General features: G+C 45.1%; 1 protein-coding gene across 2 annotated transcripts in view; it reads left to right on the top strand.

The window, feature by feature from the left end:
* Positions 1 to 26,991, top strand: part of MEI1 (meiotic double-stranded break formation protein 1) — a 1,359,645-nt gene that overhangs the window by 1,157,806 nt on the left and 174,848 nt on the right. For both annotated transcript variants that reach the window (XM_077277434.1, XM_077277433.1), the window contains one exon: positions 20,341 to 20,451. In XM_077277434.1, coding sequence (XP_077133549.1) covers positions 20,341 to 20,451 — 111 coding nt within the window. The remainder of the gene's footprint in view (positions 1 to 20,340; positions 20,452 to 26,991) is intronic.

Here is a 26,991-nt window from a genome sequence, read left to right as displayed (position 1 = left end):
ACTCTGGTTTTTCTGTCATTCCTTTTATCCGCACCTGGGTCGTTAGTTAGGGGTGTTGCTATATAAGCTCCCTGGACCTTCAGTTCAATGCCTGGCAACGTAGTTATCAGAGCTAGTCTGCTGTGCTCTTGTCTACTGATCCTGGTTCCAGTTATATCAGCTAAGTCTGCCTTTTGCTTTTTGCTATTTGTTTTGGTTTTGTATTTTTGTCCAGCTTGTTCCAAATCTATATCCTGACCTTTGCTGGAAGCTCTAGGGGGCTGGTGTTCTCCCCCCGGACTGTTAGACGGTTCGGGGGTTCTTGAATTTCCAGTGTGGATTTTGATAGGGTTTTTGTTGACCATATAAGTTACCTTTCTTTATTCTGCTATCAGTAAGCGGGCCTCTCTGTGCTAAACCTGATTCATTTCTGTGTTTGTCATTTCCTCTTACCTCACCGTCATTATTTGTGGGGGGCTTCTATCCAGCTTTGGGGTCCCCTTCTCTGGAGGCAAGAAAGGTCTTTGTTTTCCTCTACTAGGGGTAGCTAGATTCTCCGGCTGGCGCGTGTCATCTAGAATCAACGTAGGAATGATCCCCGGCTACTTCTAGTGTTGGCGTTAGGAGTAGATATATGGTCAACCCAGTTACCACTGCCCTATGAGCTGGATTTTTGTATTCTGCAGACTTCCACGTTCCTCTGAGACCCTCGCCATTGGGGTCATAACAGCGTATAACCTTGTGCATATCAAGCAGGGGGACGAATGGAAAACAGCATTTAATACGCCCGAAGACCATTTTGAGTACTTGGTGATGCCTTTTGGACTCTCTAATGCTCCTTCTGTGTTTCAGTCCTTTATGCATGACATTTTCCAAGAATATCTGGATAAATTTATGATTGTGTATCTGGATGACATTTTGGTCTTTTCTAATGATTGGGAGTCCCATGTGAAGCAGGTCAGGATGGTGTTTCAGGTCCTGCGTGCTAATGCTTTATTCGTGAAGGGCTCAAAATGTCTCTTCGGAGTACAGAAGGTTTCCTTTTTGGGTTTTATTTTTTCTCCTTCTACTATTGAGATGGACCCAGTCAAGGTCCAGGCTATTCATGACTGGACTCAGCCTACATGTGTTAAGAGTCTTCAGAAGTTCATGGGTTTTGCTAATTTTTAACGTCACTTCATCGCTAATTTTTCTGGCGTGGTTAAGCCCTTGACGGAATTGACCAAGAAAGGTTCTGATGTGACTAATTGGTCTCCTGCGGCAGTGGAAGCCTTTTGGAAGCTGAAGCGCCGGTTTTCTTCAGCTCCAGTCTTATGTCAGCCTGATATCTCTCTTCCTTTCCAGGTCGAGGTGGATGCTTCTGAGATTGGAGCAGGGGCTGTTTTGTCGCAGAGAAGCTCTGATGGCTCTGTGATGAAGCTTGTGCCTTCTTTTCAAGAAAGTTTTCGCCTGCCGAGCGGAATTATGATGTTGGTAATTGGGAGTTGTTGGCTATGAAGTGGGCATTTGAGGAGTGGCGACATTGGCTCGAGGGAGCTAGGCATCGTGTGGTGGTCTTGACTGATCACAAAAATCTGATTTATCTCGAGTCTGCCAAGCGCCTGAATCCTAGACAGGCTCGTTGGTCGTTGTTTTTCTCCCGTTTCAATTTCGTGGTCTCGTACCTGCCTGGTTCGAAGAACGTGAAGGCTGATGCGCTTTCTAGGAGTTTTGTGCCTGACTCTCCGGGAGTTTCAGAGCCGGCTGGTATCCTCAAAGAGGGAGTGATTTTGTCTGCCATTTCCCCAGATTTGCGACGAGTGCTGCAGAAATTTCAGGCGGATAGACCTGACCGTTGCCCACCAGAGAGACTGTTTGTCTCAGATAGATGGACCAGCAGAGTTATTTCCGAGGTTCATTCTTCGGTGTTGGCAGGTCATCCTGGGATTTTTGGTACCAGAGATTTGGTGGCTAGGTCCTTCTGGTGGCCTTCCTTGTCGCGGGATGTGGGTTCCTTTGTGCAGTCCTGTGGGATTTGTGCTCGGGCTAAGCCTTGCTGTTCTCGTGCCAGCGGTTTGCTTTTGCCTTTGCCTGTCCCGAAGAGGCCTTGGACGCACATTTCCATGGATTTTATTTCAGATCTTCCAGTATCCCAGAGAATGTCTGTCATCTGGGTGGTGTGTGATCGTTTTTCCAAAATGGTCCATTTGGTGCCCTTGCCTAAGTTGCCTTCCTCCTCCGATTTGGTTCCTTTATTTTTTCAGAATGTGGTTCGCTTGCACGGCATCCCTGAAAATATTGTGTCTGACAGAGGATCCCAGTTTGTGTCCAGATTTTGGCGGATTTTTTGTGCTAAGATGGGCATTGATTTGTCTTTTTCGTCGGCCTTCCATCCTCAGACGAATGGCCAAACCGAGCGAACTAATCAGACGTTGGAAACTTATTTAAGATGTTTTGTTTCTGCTGATCAGGATGATTGGGTGACTTTTTTGCCATTGGCCGAGTTTGCCCTTAATAATCGGGTTGGTTCTGCTACTTTGGTTTCGCCTTTTTTCTGCAATTCTGGTTTTCATCCTCGTTTTTCCTCGGGTCAGGTTGAGCCTTCTGACTTTCCGGGGGTGGATTCTGTGGTGGATAGGTTGCAGCAGATTTGGAACCATGTGGTGGACAATTTGAAGTTGTCACAGGAGAAGGCTCAGCGCTTTGCCAACCGCCGTCGCGGTGTTGGTCCCCGACTTCGTGTTGGGGATTTGGTATGGCTGTCTTCTCAGTATGTTCCTATGAAGGTTTCCTCTCCTAAATTCAAGCCTCGCTTCATCGGTCCTTATAAGATTTTGGAAATCCTTAACCCGGTGTCTTTTCGTTTGGACCTCCCAGCATCGTTTGCCATTCATAATGTGTTCCATAGGTCTTTGTTGCGGAGGTATGTGGTGCCTGTGGTTCCTTCTGTTGAGCCTCCTGCTCCGGTGCTGGTCGAGGGCGAATTGGAGTATGTGGTGGAGAAGATCTTGGATTCTCGTGTTTCCAGACAGAGGCTTCAGTATTTAGTTAAGTGGAAGGGCTATGGTCAGGAGGATAATTCCTGGGTTGTCGCCTCTGATGTTCATGCGGCCGATTTGGTCCGTGCCTTCCATGCGGCTCATCCTGATCACCCTGGGGGTCTTGATGAGGGTTCGGTGACCCCTCCTCAAGGGGGGGGGTACTGTTGTGAACTCTATTTCTGGGCTCCCTCTTGTGGTCACAAGTGGTACTGTGTGAGTGCTGTCTTTCTGCAGGTTTGTGACTGGCATCAGCTGTCTCGTTATCTGTGGTCTGGTTTTCTATTTAAGCTCACTTGGACTCTCAGTTCATGCCTGCTGTCAATGTATTCAGTGCTATTCTGATTCCTTCTGACTACCTTGCTACCAGTCTCTTCAAGAGAAGCTAAGTTTCCGTTTGTTCATTTTTTGATCATCAGTGTTCTATATGTTTCTTGTCCAGCTTGCTAATATGTGATTTCTTTGCTTGCTGGTAGCTCTAGGGGGCTGAGTTTCTCCCCCCACACCGTTAGTTGGTGTGGGGGTTCTTCAATTCTCAGCGTGGATATTTTGGTAGGGTTTTCTACTGACCGCACAGTTCTCTACCTGTCTTCTGCTATCTAGTATTAGCGGGCCTCATTTGCTGAATCTGTTTTCATTTCTACGTGTGTCTTTTCCCCTTACCTCACCGTTATTATTTGTTGGGGGCTTCCTATATCTTTGGGGTTATTTCTCTTGAGGCAAGTGAGGTCTGGCTTTCTCTCTAGGGGTAGTCAGCTTCTCAGGCTGCGTCGAGACGTCCAGGATTTTAGGCACGTTCACCGGCTACCTTTAGTGTGTTTGGATAGGATCAGGTTTGCGGTCAAGTCCAGTTACCACCTCCCTAGAGCTTGTCCTATGTTTAGTAACTTAGCTAGTATTTCCTGTGATCCTCAACCACTGGGATCATAACAGGTTTGTCCTTCTCCTTGTCCCATTTGGCTCTGCCAATATTAGATATGTGTTGTGAAATTGGATTCTGGGCTCCCCCGGTGGCCACTTGTGGAATTGTACTTGTGTGCATCATCCCCTCTGTTCACCTGCTCCTATCAGGATGTGGGAGTCGCTATATAACCTTGCTCCTCTGTCAGTTTCATGCCGGTCAACAATGTAATCAGAAGCCTTTCTGTGCATGTTCCTGCTACTAGACAACTCCCAGCTAAGTTGGACTTTTGTCCTTGTGTGTTTTTGCATTTTGTTCCTGTTCACAGCTGCTGTTTCGTTACTGTGTCTGGAAAGCTCTTGTGAGCGGAAATTGCCACTCTGGTGTTATGAGTTAATGCTAGAGTCTTAAAGTAATTTCTGGATGGTGTTTTGATAGGGTTTTCTGCTGACCATGAAAGTGCCCTTTCTGTCTTCTTGCTATCTAGTAAGCGGACCTCGATTTTTGCTAAACCTATTTTCATACTACGTTTGTCATTTCATCTAAAATCACCGCCAATATATGTGGGGGCCTCTGTCTGCCTTTTGGGAAAATTTCTCTAGAGGTGAGCCAGGACTGTCTTTTCCTCTGCTAGGATTAGGTAGTTCTCCGGCTGGCGCTGGGCATCTAGGGATAAAAAAAACGTAGGCATGCTACCCGGCCACTTCTAGTTGTGCGGCAGGTTTAGTTCATGGTCAGTATAGTTTCCATCTTCCAAGAGCTAGTTCTCATATATGCTGGGCTATGTTCTCTCGCCATTGAGAATCATGACAGTTTGACCGGCCCAAAAAAAAGGGTTAAATTACTGGCTGAGAAAGGAGAGAAAAAAGAAGTCTGCTACAATTTTTTTTTTTTTTTTTTCCTCTAGTTCTGAGTGTGCTCTTAATTCAATCACTTGCTAGTCTGCCTATACTGCAGCCTTCCTCTCTTTCTCTCCTTCTAATCCTTGAATGGCTCTGTGTTCACCTGTTTCAAATGGATCTTCAGAGTGTAGCTACAGGTTTGAATAATCTCGCCACAAAGGTACAAAATTTGCAAGATTTTGTTGTTCATGCACCTATGTCTGAGCCTAGAATTCCTTTGCCTGAATTCTTCTCGGGGAATAGATCTCACTTTCAAAATTTTAAAAATAATTGCAAATTGTTTTTGTCCCTGAAGTCTCGCTCTGCCGGAGACCCTGCACAGCAGGTCAGGATTGTAATTTCCTTGCTCCGGGGCGACCCTCAAGACTGGGCTTTTGCATTGGCACCAGGGGATCCTGCGTTGCTCAATGTGGATGCGTTTTTTCTGGCCTTGGGGTTGCTTTATGAGGAACCTCATTTAGAGCTTCAGGCGGAAAAGGCCTTGATGTCCTTGTCTCAGGGGCAAGATGAAGCTGAAATATACTGCCAAAAATTCCGCAAATGGTCTGTGCTTACTCAGTGGAATGAGTGCGCCCTGGCGGCGATTTTCAGAGAAGGTCTCTTTGATGCCATTAAGGATGTTATGGTGGGGCTCCCTGTGCCTGCGAGTCTGAATGAGTCCATGACGATGGCTATTCAGATCGATAGGCGTCTGCGGGAGCGCAAACCTGTGCACCATTTGGCGGTGTCTACTGAGAAAACGCCAGAAAATATGCAATGTGATAGAATTCTGTCCAGAAGCGAGCGGCAGAATTTTAGACGAAAAAATGGGTTGTGCTTCTATTCTGGTGATTCAACTCATGTTATATCAGCATGCTTTAAGCGTACTAAGAAGCCTGACAAGTCTGTTTCAATTAGCACTTTACAGTCTAAGTTTATTCTATCTGTGACCCTGATTTGTTCTTTGTCATCTATTACCGCGGACGCCTATGTCGACTCTGGCGCTGCTTTGAGTCTTATGGATTGGTCCTTTGCCAAACGCTGTGGGTATGATTTGGAGCCATTGGAGGCTCCGATACCTCTGAAAGGGATTGACTCCACCCCATTGGCTAGTAATAAACCACAATACTGGACACAAGTGACTATGCGTGTTAATCCGGATCACCAGGAGGTTATTCGCTTTCTGGTGCTGTATAATCTACATGATGTTTTGGTGCTGGGATTGCCATGGCTGCAATCTCATAACCCAGTCCTCGACTGGAGAGCTATGTCTGTGTTAAGCTGGGGATGTAAAGGAACTCATGGGGACGTACCTTTGGTTTCCATTTCATCATCTATTCCCTCTGAGATTCCTGAATTCTTGTCTGACTTTCGTGACGTTTTTGAAGAACCCAAGGTTGGTTCACTACCTCCGCTGTCATGTTCTCAATGGCAAGAGAACATAGCATCAGCATATATAGGAACTAGCTCTTGGAAGATGGAAACTGAGCTGACCATGAACTAAACCTAACGCACAACTAGCAGTGGCCGGGTAGCATGCCTACGTTGATTCTAGATGCCCAGCACCAGCCGGAGGACTAAATAATGCTAGCAGAGGAAAATATTAGTCCTAGCTCACCTCTAGAGAAATACCCCGAAAGGAGACAGAGGCCCCCCACATGTATTGGCGGTGAATAAAGATGAAATTACAAACGTAGTATGAAAATAGGTTTAGCAAATTTGAGGTCCACTTACTACATAGCAGAAGACAGAAAGGACACTTTCATGGTCAGCTGAAAACCCTATCAAAACACCATCCAGGAATTACTTTAAAACTCTGGCATTAACTCATAACACCAGAGTGGCAATTCCTGTTCACAAGAGCTTTCCAGACACAGTAACGAAACTTCAGCTGTGAACTGGAACAAAAAATGCAAAAACAAACATGGACAAGAGTCCAACTTATCTAGTAGTTGTCTAGGAGCAGGAACAAGCACAGAGAGGCTTCTGATAACATTGTTGACCGGCAAGCAACTAACAGAGCAGCAAGGTTATATAGCGACTCCCACATCTTGATGGGAACAGGTGAACAGAGAAGATGACAACACCAGTTCAATTCCACCAGTAGCCACCGGGGGAGCCCAGAATCCAAATTCACAACAGTACCCCCCCCTCAAGGAGGGGGCACCGAACCCTCACCAGAACCACCAGGGCGATCAGGATGGGCCCTATGAAAGGCACGAACCAGATCAGAGGCATGAACATCAGATGCATTCACCCAAGAATTATCCTCCTGGCCGTATCCCTTCCACTTGACCAGATACTGGAGTCTCCGTCTGGAAACACGAGAGTCTAAGATTTTCTCCACAACGTACTCCAACTCACCCTCAACCAACACCGGAGCAGGAGGCTCAACGGAAGGCACAACCGGTACCTCATACCTGCGCAATAATGACCGATGAAAAACGTTATGAATAGAAAAGGATGCAGGGAGGTCCAAACGGAAGGAAACAGGGTTAAGAATCTCCAATATCTTATACGGGCCGATGAACCGAGGCTTAAACTTAGGAGAAGAGACCCTCATAGGGACAAAACGAGAAGACAACCACACCAAATCCCCAACACAAAGCCGAGGACCAACACGACGGTGGCGGTTGGCAAAAAGCTGAGTCTTCTCCTGGGACAACCTCAAATTGTCCACCACCTGTCCCCAGATCTGATGCAATCTCTCCACCACAGCATCCACTCCAGGACAATCCGAAGTTTCCACCTGACCAGAGGAAAATCGAGGATGAAACCCCGAATTACAGAAAAACGGGGACACCAAAGTGGCAGAGCTGGCCCGATTATTGAGAGCGAACTCCGCCAATGGCAAAAAAGCAACCCAATCATCCTGGTCAGCAGACACAAAACACCTCAGATATGTCTCCAGGGTCTGATTAGTCCGCTCGGTCTGGCCATTCGTCTGAGGATGGAAAGCGGACGAAAAAGACAAATCTATGCCCATCCTAGCACAGAATGCCCGCCAAAATCTAGACACGAATTGGGTCCCTCTGTCAGAAATGATATTCTCAGGAATACCATGCAAACGAACCACATTTTGAAAAAACAGAGGAACCAACTCGGAAGAAGAAGGCAACTTGGGCAGAGGAACCAAATGGACCATCTTAGAGAAACGGTCACACACCACCCAGATGACAGACATCTTCTGAGAAACAGGCAGATCTGAAATAAAATCCATCGAGATGTGCGTCCAAGGCCTCTTAGGAATAGGCAAGGGCAACAATAATCCACTAGCCCGAGAGCAACAAGGCTTGGCCCGAGCACAAACGTCACAAGACTGCACAAAGCCTCGCACATCTCGTGACAGGGAAGGCCACCAGAAGGACCTTGCCACCAAATCCCTGGTTCCAAAAATGCCAGGATGACCTGCCAACGCAGAAGAATGAACCTCAGAGATGACTCTACTGGTCCAATCATCAGGAACAAACAGTTTATCAGGTGGGCAACGACCCGGTCTATCCGCCTGAAACTCCTGCAAGGCCCGCCGCAGGTCTGGAGAAACGGCTGACAATACCACTCCATCCCTAAGGATACCTGTGGGCTCAGAGTTACCAGGCGAGTCAGGCTCAAAACTCCTAGAAAGGGCATCCGCCTTAACATTCTTAGAACCCGGTAGGTATGACACCACAAAATTAAACCGAGAGAAAAATAATGACCAGCGCGCCTGTCTAGGATTCAGGCGCCTGGCGGTCTCAAGATAAATCAAGTTTTTGTGGTCAGTCAATACCACCACCTGATGTCTGGCCCCCTCAAGCCAATGGCGCCACTCCTCAAAAGCCCACTTCATGGCCAAAAGCTCCCGATTCCCAACATCATAATTCCGCTCAGCGGGCGAAAATTTACGGGAAAAGAAGGCACAAGGCCTCATCACGGAGCAGTCAGAACTTTTCTGCGACAACACTGCCCCAGCTCCGATCTCAGAAGCGTCGACCTCAACCTGAAAAGGTAGAGCAACATCAGGCTGACGCAACACAGGGGCAGAGGAAAAACGGCGCTTAAGCTCCCGAAAGGCCTCCACAGCGTCAGGGGACCAATCAGCAACATCAGCACCCTTCTTAGTCAAATCGGTCAATGGTTTAGCAATATCCGAAAAACCAGCAATAAATCGACGATAAAAGTTAGCAAAGCCCAAAAATTTCTGAAGACTCTTAAGAGAAGAGGGCTGCGTCCAATCACAAATAGCTTGAACCTTGACAGGATCCATTTCAATGGAAGAGGGAGAAAAAATATATCCCAAAAAGGAAATCCTCTGTACCCCAAAAACACACTTAGAACCCTTCACACACAAAGAATTAGACCGCAAAACCTGGAAAACCCTCCTGACTTGCTGGACATGAGAGTCCCAGTCATCCGAAAAAATCAGAATATCATCCAGATACACAATCATAAATTTATCCAAATAATCGCGAAAAATATCATGCATAAAGGACTGGAAAACTGACGGAGCATTTGAAAGACCAAAAGGCATCACTAAATACTCAAAGTGGCCCTCGGGCGTATTAAATGCGGTTTTCCACTCATCCCCCTGCCTGATACGCACCAAATTATACGCCCCACGAAGGTCAATCTTAGAGAACCACTTGGCCCCCTTTATGCGAGCAAACAAATCCGTCAGCAACGGCAATGGGTATTGATATTTTACAGTGATTTTATTCAAAAGCCGATAATCGATACATGGTCTCAAAGAGCCGTCTTTTTTTGACACAAAGAAAAAACCGGCTCCTAAGGGAGATGACGATGGACGAATATGTCCCTTTTCCAAGGACTCCTTTATATATTCTCGCATAGCAGCATGTTCAGGCACAGACAGATTAAATAAACGACCCTTTGGGTATTTACTACCCGGGATTAAATCTATGGCACAATCGCACTCTCGGTGCGGAGGTAATGAACCAAGCTTGGATTCTTCAAAGACGTCACGATAGTCAGACAGGAACTCAGGAATTTCAGAGGGAATAGATGATGAAATGGAAACCACAGGTACATCCCCATGAGCCCCCTTACATCCCCAGCTCAACACAGACATAGCTTTCCAGTCGAGGACTGGGTTGTGAGATTGCAGCCAAGGCAATCCTAGCACCAAATCATCATGTAGATTATGCAGCACCAGAAAGCGAATAATCTCCTGGTGATGCGGATTAATACGCATAGTTACTTGGGTCCAGTATTGTGGTTTATTATTAGCCAATGGGGTGGAGTCAATCCCCTTCAGAGGAATAAGAGTCTCCAAAGGCTCTAAATCATACCCACAGCGTTTAGCAAAGGACCAATCCATAAGACTGAAAGCGGCGCCAGAGTCGACATAGGCGTCCGTAGTAATAGATGACAAAGAGCAAATCAGGGTCACAGATAGAATAAACTTAGACGGTAAGGTGCAAATGGAAACAGATTTATCAAGCTTTTTAGTGCGCTTAGAGCATGCTGATATAACATGAGTAGAATCACCACAATAGAAACACAACCCATTTTTCCGTCTAAAATTCTGCCGCTCGCTTCGGGACAGAATTCTATCACACTGCATACTCTCTGGCGACTTCTCAGTGGACACCGCCAGATGGTGCACTGGTTTGCGCTCCCGCAAACGCCTATCGATCTGAATAGCCATTGTCATGGACTCATTCAGACCCGCAGGCACAGGGAACCCCACCATAACATCCTTAATGGCATCAGAGAGACCCTCTCTGAAAGTCGCCGCCAGGGCGCACTCATTCCACTGAGTAAGCACAGACCATTTACGGAATCTTTGACAGTAAATTTCCGCTTCATCTTGCCCCTGAGATAGGGACATCAAAGTTTTTTCTGCCTGAAGCTCCAAATGAGGTTCGTCATAAAGCAACCCCAAGGCCAGAAAAAACGCATCCACATTGAGCAACGCAGGATCCCCTGGTGTCAATGAAAAAGCCCAGTCTTGAGGGTCGCCCCGGAGCAAGGAAATCACAATCCTGACCTGCTGTGCAGGGTCTCCGGCAGAGCGAAATTTCAGGGACAAAAATAATTTGCAATTATTTCGAAAATTCTGAAACCCAGATCTATTCCCCGAGAAAAATTCCGGCAAAGGAATTCTCGGCTCAGATACAGGTGCATGACAAACAAAGTCTTGCAAATTTTGTACCTTCGTGGCGAGATTATTCAAACCTGCAGTCACACTCTGAAGATCCATTACAAACAGGTGGACACAGAGCCATTCAAAGATTAGAAGGAGAAAAAAAAAAAAAAAAAAAAAATTCTCAGCAGACTTCTTATTTCTCTCCTTTCTCAGCCAAGGATTTTAACCCTTTAGTGGGCCGGTCAAACTGTCATGTTCTCAATGGCAAGAGAACATAGCATCAGCATATATAGGAACTAGCTCTTGGAAGATGGAAACTGAGCTGACCATGAACTAAACCTAACGCACAACTAGCAGTGGCCGGGTAGCATGCCTACGTTGATTCTAGATGCCCAGCACCAGCCGGAGGACTAAATAATGCTAGCAGAGGAAAATATTAGTCCTAGCTCACCTCTAGAGAAATACCCCGAAAGGAGACAGAGGCCCCCCACATGTATTGGCGGTGAATAAAGATGAAATTACAAACGTAGTATGAAAATAGGTTTAGCAAATTTGAGTTCCACTTACTACATAGCAGAAGACAGAAAGGACACTTTCATGGTCAGCTGAAAACCCTATCAAAACACCATCCAGGAATTACTTTAAAACTCTGGCATTAACTCATAACACCAGAGTGGCAATTCCTGTTCACAAGAGCTTTCCAGACACAGTAACGAAACTTCAGCTGTGAACTGGAACAAAAAATGCAAAAACAAACATGGACAAGAGTCCAACTTATCTAGTAGTTGTCTAGGAGCAGGAACAAGCACAGAGAGGCTTCTGATAACATTGTTGACCGGCAAGCAACTAACAGAGCAGCAAGGTTATATAGCGACTCCCACATCTTGATGGGAACAGGTGAACAGAGAAGATGACAACACCAGTTCAATTCCACCAGTAGCCACCGGGGGAGCCCAGAATCCAAATTCACAACACTCCGCACCGGGAGTGCGATTGTGCCATAGACTTGATCCCGGGTAGTAAATACCCTAAGGGTCGTTTATTTAATCTGTCTGTGCCTGAACACGCGGCTATGCGAGAATATATAAAGGAGTCCTTGGAAAAGGGACATATTCGTCCTTCGTCATCTCCCTTAGGAGCCGGTTTTTTCTTTGTGTCTAAGAAAGACGGCTCTTTGAGGCCGTGTATTGATTATCGACTTTTGAATAAAATCACGGTTAAATATCAATATCCGTTACCACTGCTTACTGATTTGTTTGCTCGTATAAAGGGGGCCAAGTGGTTCTCTAAGATTGATCTCCGTGGGGCGTATAATTTGGTGCGAATCAAGCAGGGGGATGAGTGGAAAACCGCATTTAATACGCCCGAGGGCCATTTTGAGTATTTGGTGATGCCTTTTGGTCTTTCAAATGCCCCTTCAGTCTTCCAGTCCTTTATGCATGACATTTTCCGCGATTATTTGGATAAATTTATGATTGTGTATCTGGATGATATTCTGATTTTTTCGGATGACTGGGACTCTCATGTCCAGCAGGTCAGGAGGGTTTTTCAGGTTTTGCGGTCTAATTCCTTGTGTGTGAAGGGTTCTAAGTGTGTTTTTGGGGTTCAAAAGATTTCCTTCTTGGGATACATTTTTTCCCCCTCTTCCATCGAGATGGATCCTGTCAAGGTTCAGGCTATTGGTGATTGGACGCAACCCTCTTCTCTTAAGAGTCTTCAGAAATTTTTGGGCTTTGCTAACTTTTATCGTCGATTTATTGCTGGTTTTTCTGATGTTGTAAAACCATTGACTGATTTGACTAAGAAGGGTGCTGATGTTGCTGATTGGTCCCCTGATGCTGTGGAGGCCTTTCGGGAGCTCAAGCGCCGCTTTTCTTCCGCCCCAGTGTTGCGTCAGCCTGATGTTGCTCTTCCTTTTCAGGTTGAGGTCGACGCTTCTGAAATCGGAGCTGGGGCGGTGTTGTCGCAGAGAAGTTCCGACTGCTCCGTGATGAGACCTTGTGCTTTTTTTTCCCGTAAATTTTCGCCCGCCGAGCGGAATTATGATATTGGGAATCGGGAGCTTTTGGCCATGAAGTGGGCTTTTGAGGAGTGGCGTCACTGGCTTGAGGGGGCCAGACATCAGGTGGTGGTATTGACTGACCACAAAAATGTAATTTACCTTGAGTCTGCCAGGCGCCTGAATCCTAGACAGGCGCGCTGGTCGTTGTTTTTCTCTCGGTTTAATTTTGTGGTGTCTTACCTACCGGGTTCTAAGAATGTTAAGGCGGATGCCCTTTCTAGGAGTTTTGAGCCTGACTCCCCTGGTAATTCTGAGCCCACAGGTATCCTTAAAGATGGAGTGATATTGTCTGCCGTTTCTCCAGACCTGCGGCGGGCCTTGCAGGAGTTTCAGGCGGATAGACCTGATCGTTGCCCACCTGGTAGACTGTTTGTTCCTGATGATTGGACCAGTAGAGTCATCTCTGAGGTTCATTCTTCTGCGTTGGCAGGTCATCCTGGAATCTTTGGTACCAGGGATTTGGTGGCAAGGTCCTTCTGGTGGCCTTCCCTGTCACGAGATGTGCGAGGCTTTGTGCAGTCTTGTGACGTTTGTGCTCGGGCCAAGCCTTGTTGTTCTCGGGCTAGTGGATTGTTGTTACCCTTGCCTATCCCGAAGAGGCCTTGGACACACATCTCGATGGATTTTATTTCGGATCTGCCTGTTTCTCATAAGATGTCTGTCATCTGGGTGGTGTGTGACCGTTTCTCTAAGATGGTCCATCTGGTTCCCTTGCCTAAGTTGCCTTCTTCTTCCGAGTTGGTTCCTCTGTTTTTTCAAAATGTTGTTCGTTTGCATGGTATTCCGGAGAATATCGTTTCTGACAGAGGGACCCAATTCGTGTCTAGATTTTGGCGGGCATTCTGTGCTAGGATGGGCATAGATTTGTCTTTTTCGTCTGCTTTCCATCCTCAGACTAATGGCCAGACCGAGCGGACTAATCAGACCTTGGAGACATATTTGAGGTGTTTTGTGTCTGCGGATCAGGATGATTGGGTTGCTTTTTTGCCTTTGGCGGAGTTCGCCCTCAATAATCGGGCCAGCTCTGCCACCTTGGTGTCCCCGTTTTTCTGTAATTCGGGGTTTCATCCTCGATTTTCCTCCGGTCAAGTGGAATCTTCGGATTGTCCTGGAGTGAATGCTGTGGTGGAGAGGTTGCATCAGATTTGGGGGCAGGTGGTGGACAATTTGAAGTTGTCCCAGGAGAAGACTCAGCTTTTTGCCAACCGCCGTCGTCGTGTTGGTCCTCGGCTTTGTGTTGGGGACTTGGTGTGGTTGTCTTCTCGTTTTGTCCCTATGAGGGTTTCTTCTCCTAAGTTTAAGCCTCGGTTCATCGGCCCGTACAAGATATTGGAGATTCTTAACCCTGTGTCCTTCCGTTTGGACCTCCCTGCATCCTTTTCGATTCATAATGTTTTTCATCGGTCATTGTTGCGCAGGTATGAGGTACCGGCTGTGCCTTCCGTTGAGCCTCCTGCTCCGGTGTTGGTTGAGGGTGAGTTGGAGTACGTTGTGGAAAAGATCTTGGACTCTCGTGTTTCCAGACGGAAACTCCAGTATCTGGTCAAATGGAAGGGATACGGTCAGGAGGATAATTCTTGGGTCACTGCCTCTGATGTTCATGCCTCCGATCTTGTCCGTGCCTTTCATAGGGCTCATCCTGATCGCCCTGGTGGTTCTGGTGAGGGTTCGGTGCCCCCTCCTTGAGGGGGGGGTACTGTTGTGAAATTGGATTCTGGGCTCCCCCGGTGGCCACTTGTGGAATTGTACTTGTGTGCATCATCCCCTCTGTTCACCTGCTCCTATCAGGATGTGGGAGTCGCTATATAACCTTGCTCCTCTGTCAGTTTCATGCCGGTCAACAATGTAATCAGAAGCCTTTCTGTGCATGTTCCTGCTACTAGACAACTCCCAGCTAAGTTGGACTTTTGTCCTTGTGTGTTTTTGCATTTTGTTCCTGTTCACAGCTGCTGTTTCGTTACTGTGTCTGGAAAGCTCTTGTGAGCGGAAATTGCCACTCTGGTGTTATGAGTTAATGCTAGAGTCTTAAAGTAATTTCTGGATGGTGTTTTGATAGGGTTTTCTGCTGACCATGAAAGTGCCCTTTCTGTCTTCTTGCTATCTAGTAAGCGGACCTCGATTTTTGCTAAACCTATTTTCATACTACGTTTGTCATTTCATCTAAAATCACCGCCAATATATGTGGGGGCCTCTGTCTGCCTTTTGGGAAAATTTCTCTAGAGGTGAGCCAGGACTGTCTTTTCCTCTGCTAGGATTAGGTAGTTCTCCGGCTGGCACTGGGCATCTAGGGATAAAAAAAACGTAGGCATGCTACCTGGCCACTTCTAGTTGTGCGGCAGGTTTAGTTCATGGTCAGTATAGTTTCCATCTTCCAAGAGCTAGTTCTCATATATGCTGGGCTATGTTCTCTCGCCATTGAGAATCATGACAGATATGTGCTGCTGGATCCTTCGTCTAATTTCTTGGCCCGTTTGCCCAACGTATATCTTCGGACAAGAACAGACCAGTAGATAAACCACACTCCTGGATCGACAGTTCGCATAAATCCTTGTTTGGATTTTTTCTGGAAAGACCGAAAGCGTTAGTACATTAGTGGCAATCATGTAAGGACACACAGTACATCTGCCGCATGGAAAGGATCCCTTAAGACGACTCCCCGTCCCCAATCCTGTAGTTGGTCTCCTGAAATGGCTAGTAGTGAGACAGTCTTTTAGATTTCTAGCCCTTCTGGCAATCATCTTTGGTGTGTCAGATATATGGGGCCTGAGTCTCGTCTCATTTAACAGGATCCTAAAAGTGTTTTTTTAAAATGTCATGGATGTCTTGCCATTGATTGTTATATACCGTTATTAGATTAGTAAATTACATCTTATTCCGGACCCTGGGTTGGAGAAGAGCCTGTCTATCACTGCGCCGAGAGTTCTCAAAGGCACGTGATATAATTCTATGTGGGTATCCACATAAATCATGTGCTCCTTCCCAAAAGTCGGCATCTCAACTACAATTTCGTCTTACCCTCAGAAACTGTCCTTTGGGAAGATTATTCCGCAGGTGTTGAGGATGAAAGCTTGAAAAATGTAGTAAATTGTTAGTCGCGGTTGTCTTACGATGGATCTTTGTTTGAATGTAGCATCCAGATTTAGTTATTTTAAGATCCAGGAATTCCACTGATGTTGCGGAGATGGAGGCTGTTAAAGAGATATTACATGAGTTACTGTTAAGCACAGTAATAAACTCCTTGCATTCGACCTCGGTCCCTGTCCATAGGACCAACAGGTCGTCAATATAGCGGAACCACCAGAATACATTGGTCTTAAAAGCATGCAAAGGGCACACCTGTGTCTCCTCCCACCAACCCATAAAGAGGTTGGCGTAGGAAGGAGCACAGCATGCGCCCATCGCAGTGCCGGAGATTTGCTTGCAGAAAACTCTGTCAAATATGAAATAACTATTGGACAGTACAAAGGATAGGAGATCTACCATAAAGGATTGGTGTCTACAATCACCTGTGATTTGCTGGTTCAAAAAGAATGAAACCGCTTCGATTCCCAGTGTATGGCTGATGCAGGTGTACAAAGAGGCAACATCCATAGTCACAAATAAGGTGTCCTCAGGGATCCTTAAATCCTGTAATTGGCGAATAAGATGAGATGTGTCTTGGATGTATGAACCTAGACGGGTGACAAAAGGTTGCAAGAAATGGTCTAGGTATATACAGGATCTCTCATACAGACTGCCAATCCCGGCCACTATCCGCCTACCCAGTGGTTCTTGGATGGACTTGTGGATTTTTGGGAGCAAGTACAGGGTGGGGACAATCGGAGAGGCTGTGGACAGAAACTTGAATTCCCTGTTGTCCAATATGCAATTAGACTTGGCTGACATAAGTAGACGATCCAGCTTCCTCTTAAACGTATCTGTGGGGTCAGAGGGCAAAATTTGATAACATTTAGAGTCATTTAGTTGTCGGCGGGCCTCCTTTATGTACATTTCAATCGGCCACAGCACAATATTGCCCCCTTTATCTGCCTCTTTTATGACAAAAGACAGATTCCCCTTCAATCTTGCCAAAACTTGTCTTTCCCTCGGCCCCAAGTTCTCCTCTTGTTGATGTTTCAATTTTAAACAAGCAATGTCTTGACTCACCAATTCGTAGAAAATTTGAATTGCAGGAGAAATTGCAAAGGACGGCGTAGCTTGTGTGGGTAGATGCCATCTCTTGCTAATGTCCCCATGACCAGAGTCCTCATTTTCATCCAGCAACTGCAGGAGATCTTGAAAAACTTGTCTCTCATCCTGGGGCAATGAATCTGCAAGTGAAGGTTGATGATATAACAACTTAAATACAAGCTGCCGACAGAATAGATATACGTCCTTAGTAAGGACATACTTATCTAACCTCATCATTGGGGAGAATGACAACCCCCTTGTCAATAACTGTTTCTCTTCATCAGACAATATGTAATTTGACAGGTTAATTACTTGCAAATTACCTGCGGTTTCACCCTCCATATCAGTCACTACTTCCTCCTGTTGCTCCGCGGTGGATACCTGTGCGTTGGAGACCATGTTGGGTATCGTCGCCCTTTCTTCTTTTTGGTGGGCTGGCTTTCGGCGACCTCGTCTGTGGCGCTTTCCTGGTCGCTCGTGCCTGAAGATAAAAAATCACTCACAGAGGAATCACCGACTGTAGCCAATGAAGTTGGTTTCTGTCTAGCCAGACCACCAAATTTGTTAAACCGTGCATTGCCATGATGTGTCCATTTAAATATTTGCTGGTTATCAAAATCCCCTTTGTCACGTATAAACTTTCTCTTTTTTCTCTGTATGATGTCCTTCTCAAAGACCTCAATGATCTCCTTTAAATGTTGTTGAAATGGTGAGACCACAGTTTGTGCATCAAACGCATTAAGCTCTGCTTCTTTGACTTTGATCTTATCCTTCAATTTGCCCATCAAGCCACGATCATGATCAATTAATAGGTTAATGAGAATAGAGGAACATTTGAGGAGGCCAGCCTCCCAGACACCTTTGAAATCACCATCAGCTTCCCACGCTGGGAAAATTTTTACCCTAAGTCCCCTAGGGACAATACCTAGTTTGTTATATTGTTCTAGACTTTTGACATTCCACCAAGTCTTAGTGAGTAGTTTATGGAGACTCGTGATCTCTGAACATAAGCTATCGGCAGATCTATCCTGTACGATTTCCGTGCCAGCAACCCCAAAAATATCCTCAACTTGACCTCTCCATGCTAGTTCCCTTGTTTCCAAATTCATGGTGAAACACTATATATTAAGTATATTAAGAATGGGATGTATGCCAATGCAAAAGAGAAAAACTTACAACTAATGCCACAATATATATATATACACGTATATTTGGTATCATACAAATGAATAAATGAACCATAAATTATAACAATAGATAAATAAATTAGTGCGTGCCAGCACTCCACAAGAAAAATCAGAGGACAACCCACTGAAAGCCAAAGTCTAGGAATGTATAGATAAATGGAGGGCACCGCACAATATATCAAAAGAAAGGAAAGTTCACCGTGGGCTTGTAATTAAGTATGAAAGAGGACAAGAGAAAGATCATGCCCACATAATGGGAACACTTCCATGTATATAGTAATATGGTTGTATTTTTATTGAACTGGCAAAAACCCTAACAAACTACATCTATGTACATGCAGAGAAAAGACACAAAATACAATTAAAAACACTTAAAAATGCAAACATGCAACAACATGCCTATTTATATGTCATGTCCTAGTATAAGGAAAACTGACAACCCACAAAGCATTTGTCCCCCACAAAAAGATGTTATAGTAAACTCACAATAGAGATGTTACAATAAACTGACTACACACACATAAATAGTGCAAAAACCCATGACAAATCCATGCAAAGGATGCAGTGGTGTCAATATTGCAATACCATACATCCCTGAAATAAGGTGCATAATTTTAGATATTAGATATTGATTATGTTAACCTTTATACAGTAGTTATATAACCTTCAGAATTATTTGCTATTTATATTTATGATTTATTATTAACTTTTACAATCTGTTTAAAACTGTTTTTAACCAGTAGGACGTTTGTGAATAGACCAGCAAAGTACCATGTTATGTCCCTTCTTAAGGGGCCTCTCTCATCAAAGTGATGTTTCCTATTGTCACACTCCCGCCACTCGCTATGTCCTAGGGACTCTGTGAGTGACTGCTCAAACGCTCTATCGATAGCAGGGGCATGTCGGGCTGTCAGTGCTGTGAGTGACAACTCAGCTGCCCTATGGATAGCAGGGGTGTGTTGGGCTGTCATTGTTGTGTTTGGGTTTCCTCCAGGTGTATGCCTTTCCAGATAATTGCCAGGCTATTTAACTGTCTGGCAATGATATGTCACTGCCAACTGTAGCTTTTGCTCAGTGGTGTGTTTAGTCTGTGATGTGTATTCTGATGTTTTGTTGCCGGACCTTGGATTTGCCTTTTGACTACCTGTTTGTATAACCCAGTTTGCCTTTGACGTATTCTAACCTTAGTTACCAGACCACAGACTTTGCCTCTGACTATCCGTTTGTCTTATCCCTTTGCCTTTGACATACCTTCATGTCTTTTGACCTTGGTCCCCTTGACCACTCTGCCTCACGGCTAGTCCATGAGTAGTGATTAGCGTGACACCTATGCATATAAAATAATGATTTTAGAATGATTTATAGAAACGTCTCTAATAAATATGGCCGCCATAAATATTTAATGACGAATCCATATTTCTCCCGCCCTTGTATCCTTCTCCTATTGGTTGCAACTGACCTGACCGTTTTTGACTTTTCCACCATCCAAACCATTGTGCTGTACCTTACCCTACCCTAACTTTCCTTATTCTGCTTTTGATAACTCCATATTACCACAAATCATTTTTTCCTGCAATACCATCCAGTGATTTGCCGTTCTAGGCACCAAGTCTCAGAGGTCCTGTGAATGAAAAAAATGGTGATGTCATCACTTCTGATGCTAATGTAGATCAATGGCGCATCCTGTGCTAGGCCCTCATGAGTGACAGCAGTTGATTAGACCAGATTTTGCCAATTCTAAAATTGTCCTCTTTCTAGGACAACTGACAATCATCTGTAAAACTAGCAGTAAGTGTTTCCTGGTTGTGCCACCAAAGGGAAATTGATATACATTACATGTTCATTAAAATCTGTAGGCTATGAGTGTACAGATTCTCCAGTGTGAGAGACACTCTGGCCTAGAAATGATCATTCCGAATAGTGAATCTCCCTAAAGGAAAAAATTAAGATATTACCGTATTTTAGTTTTATGTAATGTTAATATAATTTTTGTAATGTTATGTTAATGTTGTATAATTTATGATATTTACTGATTTAACTGCAATAATTTTCTAGTAAACAATTTATGTGGGAAATGCAGCCTAAGCAGAGAAAAAATCCTTTTGCCGGCCCTCAACTTTCTGCATTGCAGCATTCATCAAACAAGCACAAGCTGTAAAGTGAGAGGTATTGTAAATTTTGCTTTACTGGTAATTCCATTCATGTTTTTCTAATAAATCAGGGCATTGAAATAGTGGATTATATAGAAGACGAACCAATACATAAAGCATCTGTAGCTAAACATATAACCATAAAAGCACATAAAACTAGCTTCTTTTCATATGCACCCAATTTACATTATCAAATAAACACAATCATCAGTGGCTTGGGGCCCCCGTGAAAGAAATGTGTCTGGGTCCCCCCCATTCATGGTGACAAAGCTACCAGCGTTGCCTGGGCATAGTAAATATCTGTGGTTAGTTATAGCACCTCACTTCTCTCATTTTCCCATCACGCCTCTCATTTTCCCCCTCACATCTCTCATTTTCCCTCTCACTCCTCTTATTTTCACCCTCACTCCTCCCATTCCCCCCTAGCACTTGACATTTTGACCTCACATCTGTCATTTCCTGATCACTCCACTATTTTCCCTCACTCCTCTCATTTTGCACTCACACCTTTTCATTTTCACCTCACACCTCTCATTTTCACCTCACACCTCTCATTTTCACCTCACACCACTCATTTTTCCCTCAGTATATACATGTTTGTCATCTCCCTTATATATAGTATACAATAGTGTCTTCTCCTGTATATAGTATATACCTGTATGTCATCTCCTGTATATAGTATATACCTGTATGTCATCTCCCCTGTATATGGTATATACCTGCTGTATGTCATCTCCTTCTGTATATTGTATATACCTATGTGTCATCTCTTCTGTATATAGTATATACCTGTATGTCATCTCCTCCTATATATAGTATATACCTGTATGTCATCTCCCCTGTATATAGTATATACCTGCTGAATGTCATCTCCTCCTGTATATACCTATGTGTCATCTCCTCTTTTATATGGTATATACCTGTATGTCATTTCCTCCTGTATATAGTATATACCTGTGTGTCATCTCCTCCTCTATATAGTATATACCTGTATGTCATCTCCTCCTGTATTAGGCCTCGTTCACACGTTATTTGGTCAGTATTTTTACCTCAGTATTTGTAAGCTAACTTGGCAGCCTGATAAATCCCCAGCCAACAGGAAGCCCTCCCCCCTGGCAGTATATATTAGCTCACACATACACATAATAGACAGGTCATGTGACTCACAGCTGCCATATTTCCTATATGGTACATTTGTTGCTCTTGTTTGTCTGCTTATTAGGCTAGGTTCACATTGCGTTAGGGCAATCCGTTTAGCGCTAGCGGATTGCGCTAACGCAATGTATTTGTAGGGGCCGCGTTTAGGGGTCACGCTAACGTCCCCGCTCTCGCAGATCCCCGATCTGCGAGAGCGGGGAACGGACCTCGGGTGCGCCACGGACGCTGCAAGCAGCGTCCGAGGCTCGCTACAAACGAACGGCACATCGCTAGCGCAAGCCGAAAAAGGCACGCGCTAGCGATGCGCTGCAGGCGAAATTTACATTGCTGTCAATGGGTGCGCTAACGGACCCGTTGCACGGCGTTACTTGCGACATTTTCACCGTGCACCGCTGTCCGTTAGCGACCACCCACTAACGCAATATGAACCTAGCCTTAATCAGATTTTTATTTTTGAAGGATAATACCAGACTTGTGTGTGTTTTAGGGCTAGTTTCATGTGTCAAGTTGTGTGTGTTGAGTTGTGTGTGGCGACAGGCATGTAGCGACTTTTGTGAGATGAGTTTTATGTGGCGACATGCGTGTAGCACCTTTTTGTGTGTCGAGTTGCATGTGACAGGTTAGTGTAGCACGTTGTTGCAGCAAGTTTTGCGCATGGCGAGTTTTGTGCATGGCGAGTTTTATGTGTGGTGCATTTTGAGTATGTGCAAGTTTTGTTTGAGGCAACTTTTGCATGTGTTGCAACTTTTGAGCATGTGGCAATTTTTCCGCGTGTGCAAGTTTTGCGTGTGGCGAGTTTTCCATGAGGTGAGTTTTCCACATGTGGCGAGTTTTGCGTGAGCCTAGTTTTACATGTGGCGAGCTTTGCATGTGGCGAATTTTGCGCGTGTCGAGTTTTGAGTGGCGACTTTTGTGTTTCGACTTTTATGTGGCGAGGTTGGTGTATGTGTGGTGAAATGTGTGCTGAGGGTGGTATATGTGTTCAAGCACGTGGTAGTGCGTGGTGCATTTTGTGTGTGTGTTCATATCCCCGTGTGTGGTGAGTATCCCATGTCGGGGCCCCACCTTAGCAACTGTATGGTATATACTATTTGGCGCCATCGCTCTCATTCTTTAAGTCCCCCTTGTTCACATCTGGCAGCTGTCAATTTTACTCCAACCCTTTTCCTTTCACTTTTTCCCCATTATGTAGATAGGGGCAAAATTGTTTGGTGATTTGGAATGCGCGGGGTTAAAATTTCGCCTCACAACATAGCCTATGACGCTCTCGGGGTCCAGACGTGTGACTGTGCAAAATTTTGTGGCTATAGCTGCGACGGTGCAGATGCCAATCCCGGACAAACACATATACATACACACACACACACACACACACACACACACACACATTCAGCTTTATATATTAGATATATATATGAGACTGGGTTCAAATCCTGGCTCTGCCCTGTTGGAAATAAATATACTAACTAGTGTTGAGCGATACCTTCCGATACTTGAAAGTATCGGTATCGGATAGTATCGGCCGATACCCGAAAATATCGGATATCGCCGATACCGATACCCGATACCAATACAAGTCAATGGGACACAAGTATCGGAAGCTATCCTGGATGGTTCCCAGGGTCTGAAGGAGAGGAAACTCTCCTTCAGGCCCTGGGATCCATATTCATGTACAAAATAAAGAATAAAAATAAAAAATATGGATATACTCACCCTCGGACGAGCCCTGGCTGTCACCGCTGCAAGCGTCTGCCTCCGTTCCTAAGAATGCAGAGTGAAGGACCTTCGATGACGTCGCGGCTTGTGATTGGTCGCGTGACCGCTCATGTGACCGCTCACGCGACCAATCACAAGCCGCGACGTCATCGCAGGTCCTACACTCACTGCATTCTTAGGAACGGAGGCTGCCGGTTGCACCGCTAAGGTCCAGGGTCCGCCGGAGGGGTGAGTATATCCATATTTTTTATTTTTATTCTTTATTTTTTACATGAATATGGATCCCAGGGCCTGTAGGAGAGTCTCCTCTCCTCCAGACCCTGGGAACCATACGCACCGCACACGCCTGGGAACTTATAGGAACTTCCGATTTCGATTTCCGATATCACAAAAATATCGGAACTCGGTATCGGAATTCCGATACAGCGAATATCGGCAGATACCCGATATTTGCAGTATCGGAATGCTCAACACTAATTATCAGCAATTTATCCCGAACTTCACCAAGATAGCTGCCCCTCTGACTGATCTTCTCAAGGGCACAACATCGACGATAGTCAAATGGTTATTTGAAGTGGAGATGGCATTCCAGGAGTTGAAGCTCGTCCTGTGCGGACAGCCAGTCTTAGTCACACTAGACTTCACAAAGGAGTTTGTGCTCCAGACGGATGCCTCCGAAGTTGGTTTAGAAGCTGTGCTGTCCCAGGTAATAAACTGAGGAGTTTAGGACCTGCGATGCCGTCGCGGCTTGTGATTGGTCGCGTGATTGGTCCTAAACTCCTCATTCTTAGGATCGGAGGCTGCCGGTTACAATCGGTAAGGTCCAGGGGCCGCCGGACGGGTGAGTATATCCATATTTTTTATTTTAATTCTTTATTTTTTACATGAATATGGATCCCAGGGCCTGAAGGAGAGTCTCCTCTCCTCCAGACCCTGGGAACCATACACTGGGAACTTCCGATTCCGATTTCCGATACCACAAAAATATCGGAACTCGGTATCAGAATTCCGATACCGCAAGTATCGGCCGATACCCGATACTTGCGGTATCGGAATGCTCAACACTAATACTAACACTATAATGCCTAACTACAATAAACATGAGAGTGTCACGAACAAAGAGAGTCATGCAGACTTGGATGGATTAACAAGGTCCGCGTGAGGCTTGAAAAAGGCTCATTTGAGACGAAACTTTGCACAGCATGTGGGTTTGAAATAAAACCACATTTTTTCACCTTTAAACTATGGAGTGCTGCCTGCATTTTTTTCCTATGTCTGGATTGAGGTAAGTCTTGGATGTTTTGTCTGGGAGGTGTGCACCCACCTATTGGTAAAGTGCTGTTCCAATTTTCTATGTTTATATATATATATATATATATGTGTATATATATATATATATATATATATATATATATATATATGTATGTATATATACACTCACTGGCCACTTTATTAGGTACACCTGTCCAACTTCTTGTTAACATTTAATTTCTAATCAGCCAATCACATGGCGGCAACTCAGTGCATTTAGGCATGTAGACATGGTCAAGACAATCTCCTGCAGTTCAAACCGAGCATCAGTATGGGGAAGAAAGGTGATTTGAGTGCCTTTGAACGTGGCATGGTTGTTGGTGCCAGAAGGGCTGGTCTGAGTATTTCAGAAACTGCTGATCTACTGGGATTTTCACGCACAACCATCTCTAGGGTTTACAGAGAATGGTCCGAAAAAGAAAAAAAATCCAGTGAGCGGCAGTTCTGTGGGCGGAAATGCCTTGTTGATGCCAGAGGTCAGAGGAGAATGGGCAGACTGGTTCGAGCTGATAGAAAGGCAACAGTGACTCAAATCGCCACCCGTTACAACCAAGGTAGGCCTAAGAGCATCTCTGAACGCACAGTGCGTCGAACTTTGAGGCAGATGGGCTACAGCAGCAGAAGACCACACCGGGTACCACTCCTTTCAGCTAAGAACAGGAAACTGAGGCTACAATTTGTACAAGCTCATTGAAATTGGACAGTAGAAGATTGGAAAAACGTTGCTTGGTCTGATGAGTCTCGATTTCTGCTGCGACATTCGGATGGTAGGGTCAGAATTTGGCGTAAACAACATGAAAGCATGGATCCATCCTGCCTTGTATGGAGCATCTTTGGGATGTGCAGCCGACAAATCTGCGGCAACTGTGTGATGCCATCATGTCAATATGGACCAAAATCTCTGAGGAATGCTTCCAGCACCTTGTTGAATCTATGCCACGAAGAATTGAGGCAGTTCTGAAGGCAAAAGGGGGTCCAACCCGTTACTAGCATGGTGTACCTAATAAAGTGGCCGGTGAGTGTATATACACACTGTATATACAGTATATATGAGACTGGGTTCAAATCCTGGCTCTGCCCTGTTGTAAATAAATATACTAACACTATATTGGCTACTTACAGTAAACATGAGAGTGTCACGAACAAAGAGAGTCATGCGGGCTTGAACGGATTAACAAGGTCCACGTCAGATGTTGAGAAACGAGGACATTCTAATGATAAATGGGCTACTGGAACAAACTATACATGGACAAGGCAAGAGAAGCTGGATCTGATGAAATGATACTATAACCGCAGACCAAATAGAGAGAATATATGAAGCGTATGAGGAAACTCTGGATGGATACAAGACTTGCATGTCCACTGACTGAGAAACAACTAGTCACTAGTGTTGAGCATTCCGATACTGCAAATATCGGGTATCGGCCGATATTTGCTGTATCGGAATGCCGATACCGAGTTCCGATATTTTTGCGATATCGGAATCGGAAGTGTGCGGTGCATATGGTTCCCAGGGTCTGGAGGAGAGGAGACTCTCCTTCAGGCCCTGGGATCCATATTCATGTAAAAAATAAATAATAAAAATTAAAAATATTGAAATACTCACCCCTCCGGCGGACCCTGGCTCTTAGCGGTGCCTCCGTTCCTAAGAATGCAGGGAGTGAAGGACCTTCGATGACGTCGCGGCTTGTGATTGGTCGCGTGAGCGGTCACATGAGCGGTCACGCGACCAATCACAAGCCGCGACGTCATCGAAGGTTCTTCACTCTGCATTTTTAGGAAAGGAGGCAGACGCTTGGACCGGTGAGAACCGGGGCCGTCGGAGGGGTGAGTATATCAATATTTTTTATTTTTATTCTTTATTTTATACATGAATATGGATCCCAGGGCCTGAAGGAGAGTTTCCTCTCCTTCAGACCCTGGGAACCATTCCGATATTTTGTGTCCCATTGATATGCATTGGTATCGGGTATCGGTATCGGCGATATCCGATATTTTTTGGATATCGGCCGATCCAATCTGATACCGATACCTTTGCATATCAGAAGGTATCGCTCAACACTACTAGTCACCCAATATTTCAATGTCATAAAGAGAAAGCTATTATCACAACTTGAGATGGATCAACTGTACAGCAGATCCACCCCTTATGAAGAAGACCTGAAAGAACAACATGTGCAACCCCTTGAAAAACCTGATCCTGCAACTAGAGAGCAACTGTAGCTGATCTGAAACATAAGATTTTAGATAAGCTACAATAAATACCATCAATACCAGAGATCGACTGCCAAGGTTCAGCAAAGAAACACCACCAGACAGTATGTTAGAAGATGCCAATAGAGCACTTGCATCAATACCTACCACCACCACA

The sequence above is a fragment of the Ranitomeya variabilis genome, chromosome 8, assembly GCF_051348905.1.
Source record: "Ranitomeya variabilis isolate aRanVar5 chromosome 8, aRanVar5.hap1, whole genome shotgun sequence".
NCBI lineage: Eukaryota > Metazoa > Chordata > Amphibia > Anura > Dendrobatidae > Ranitomeya > Ranitomeya variabilis.
Note: the sequence above shows the minus strand (reverse complement) of the source record. Positions and strands in the feature narration are given on the sequence as shown.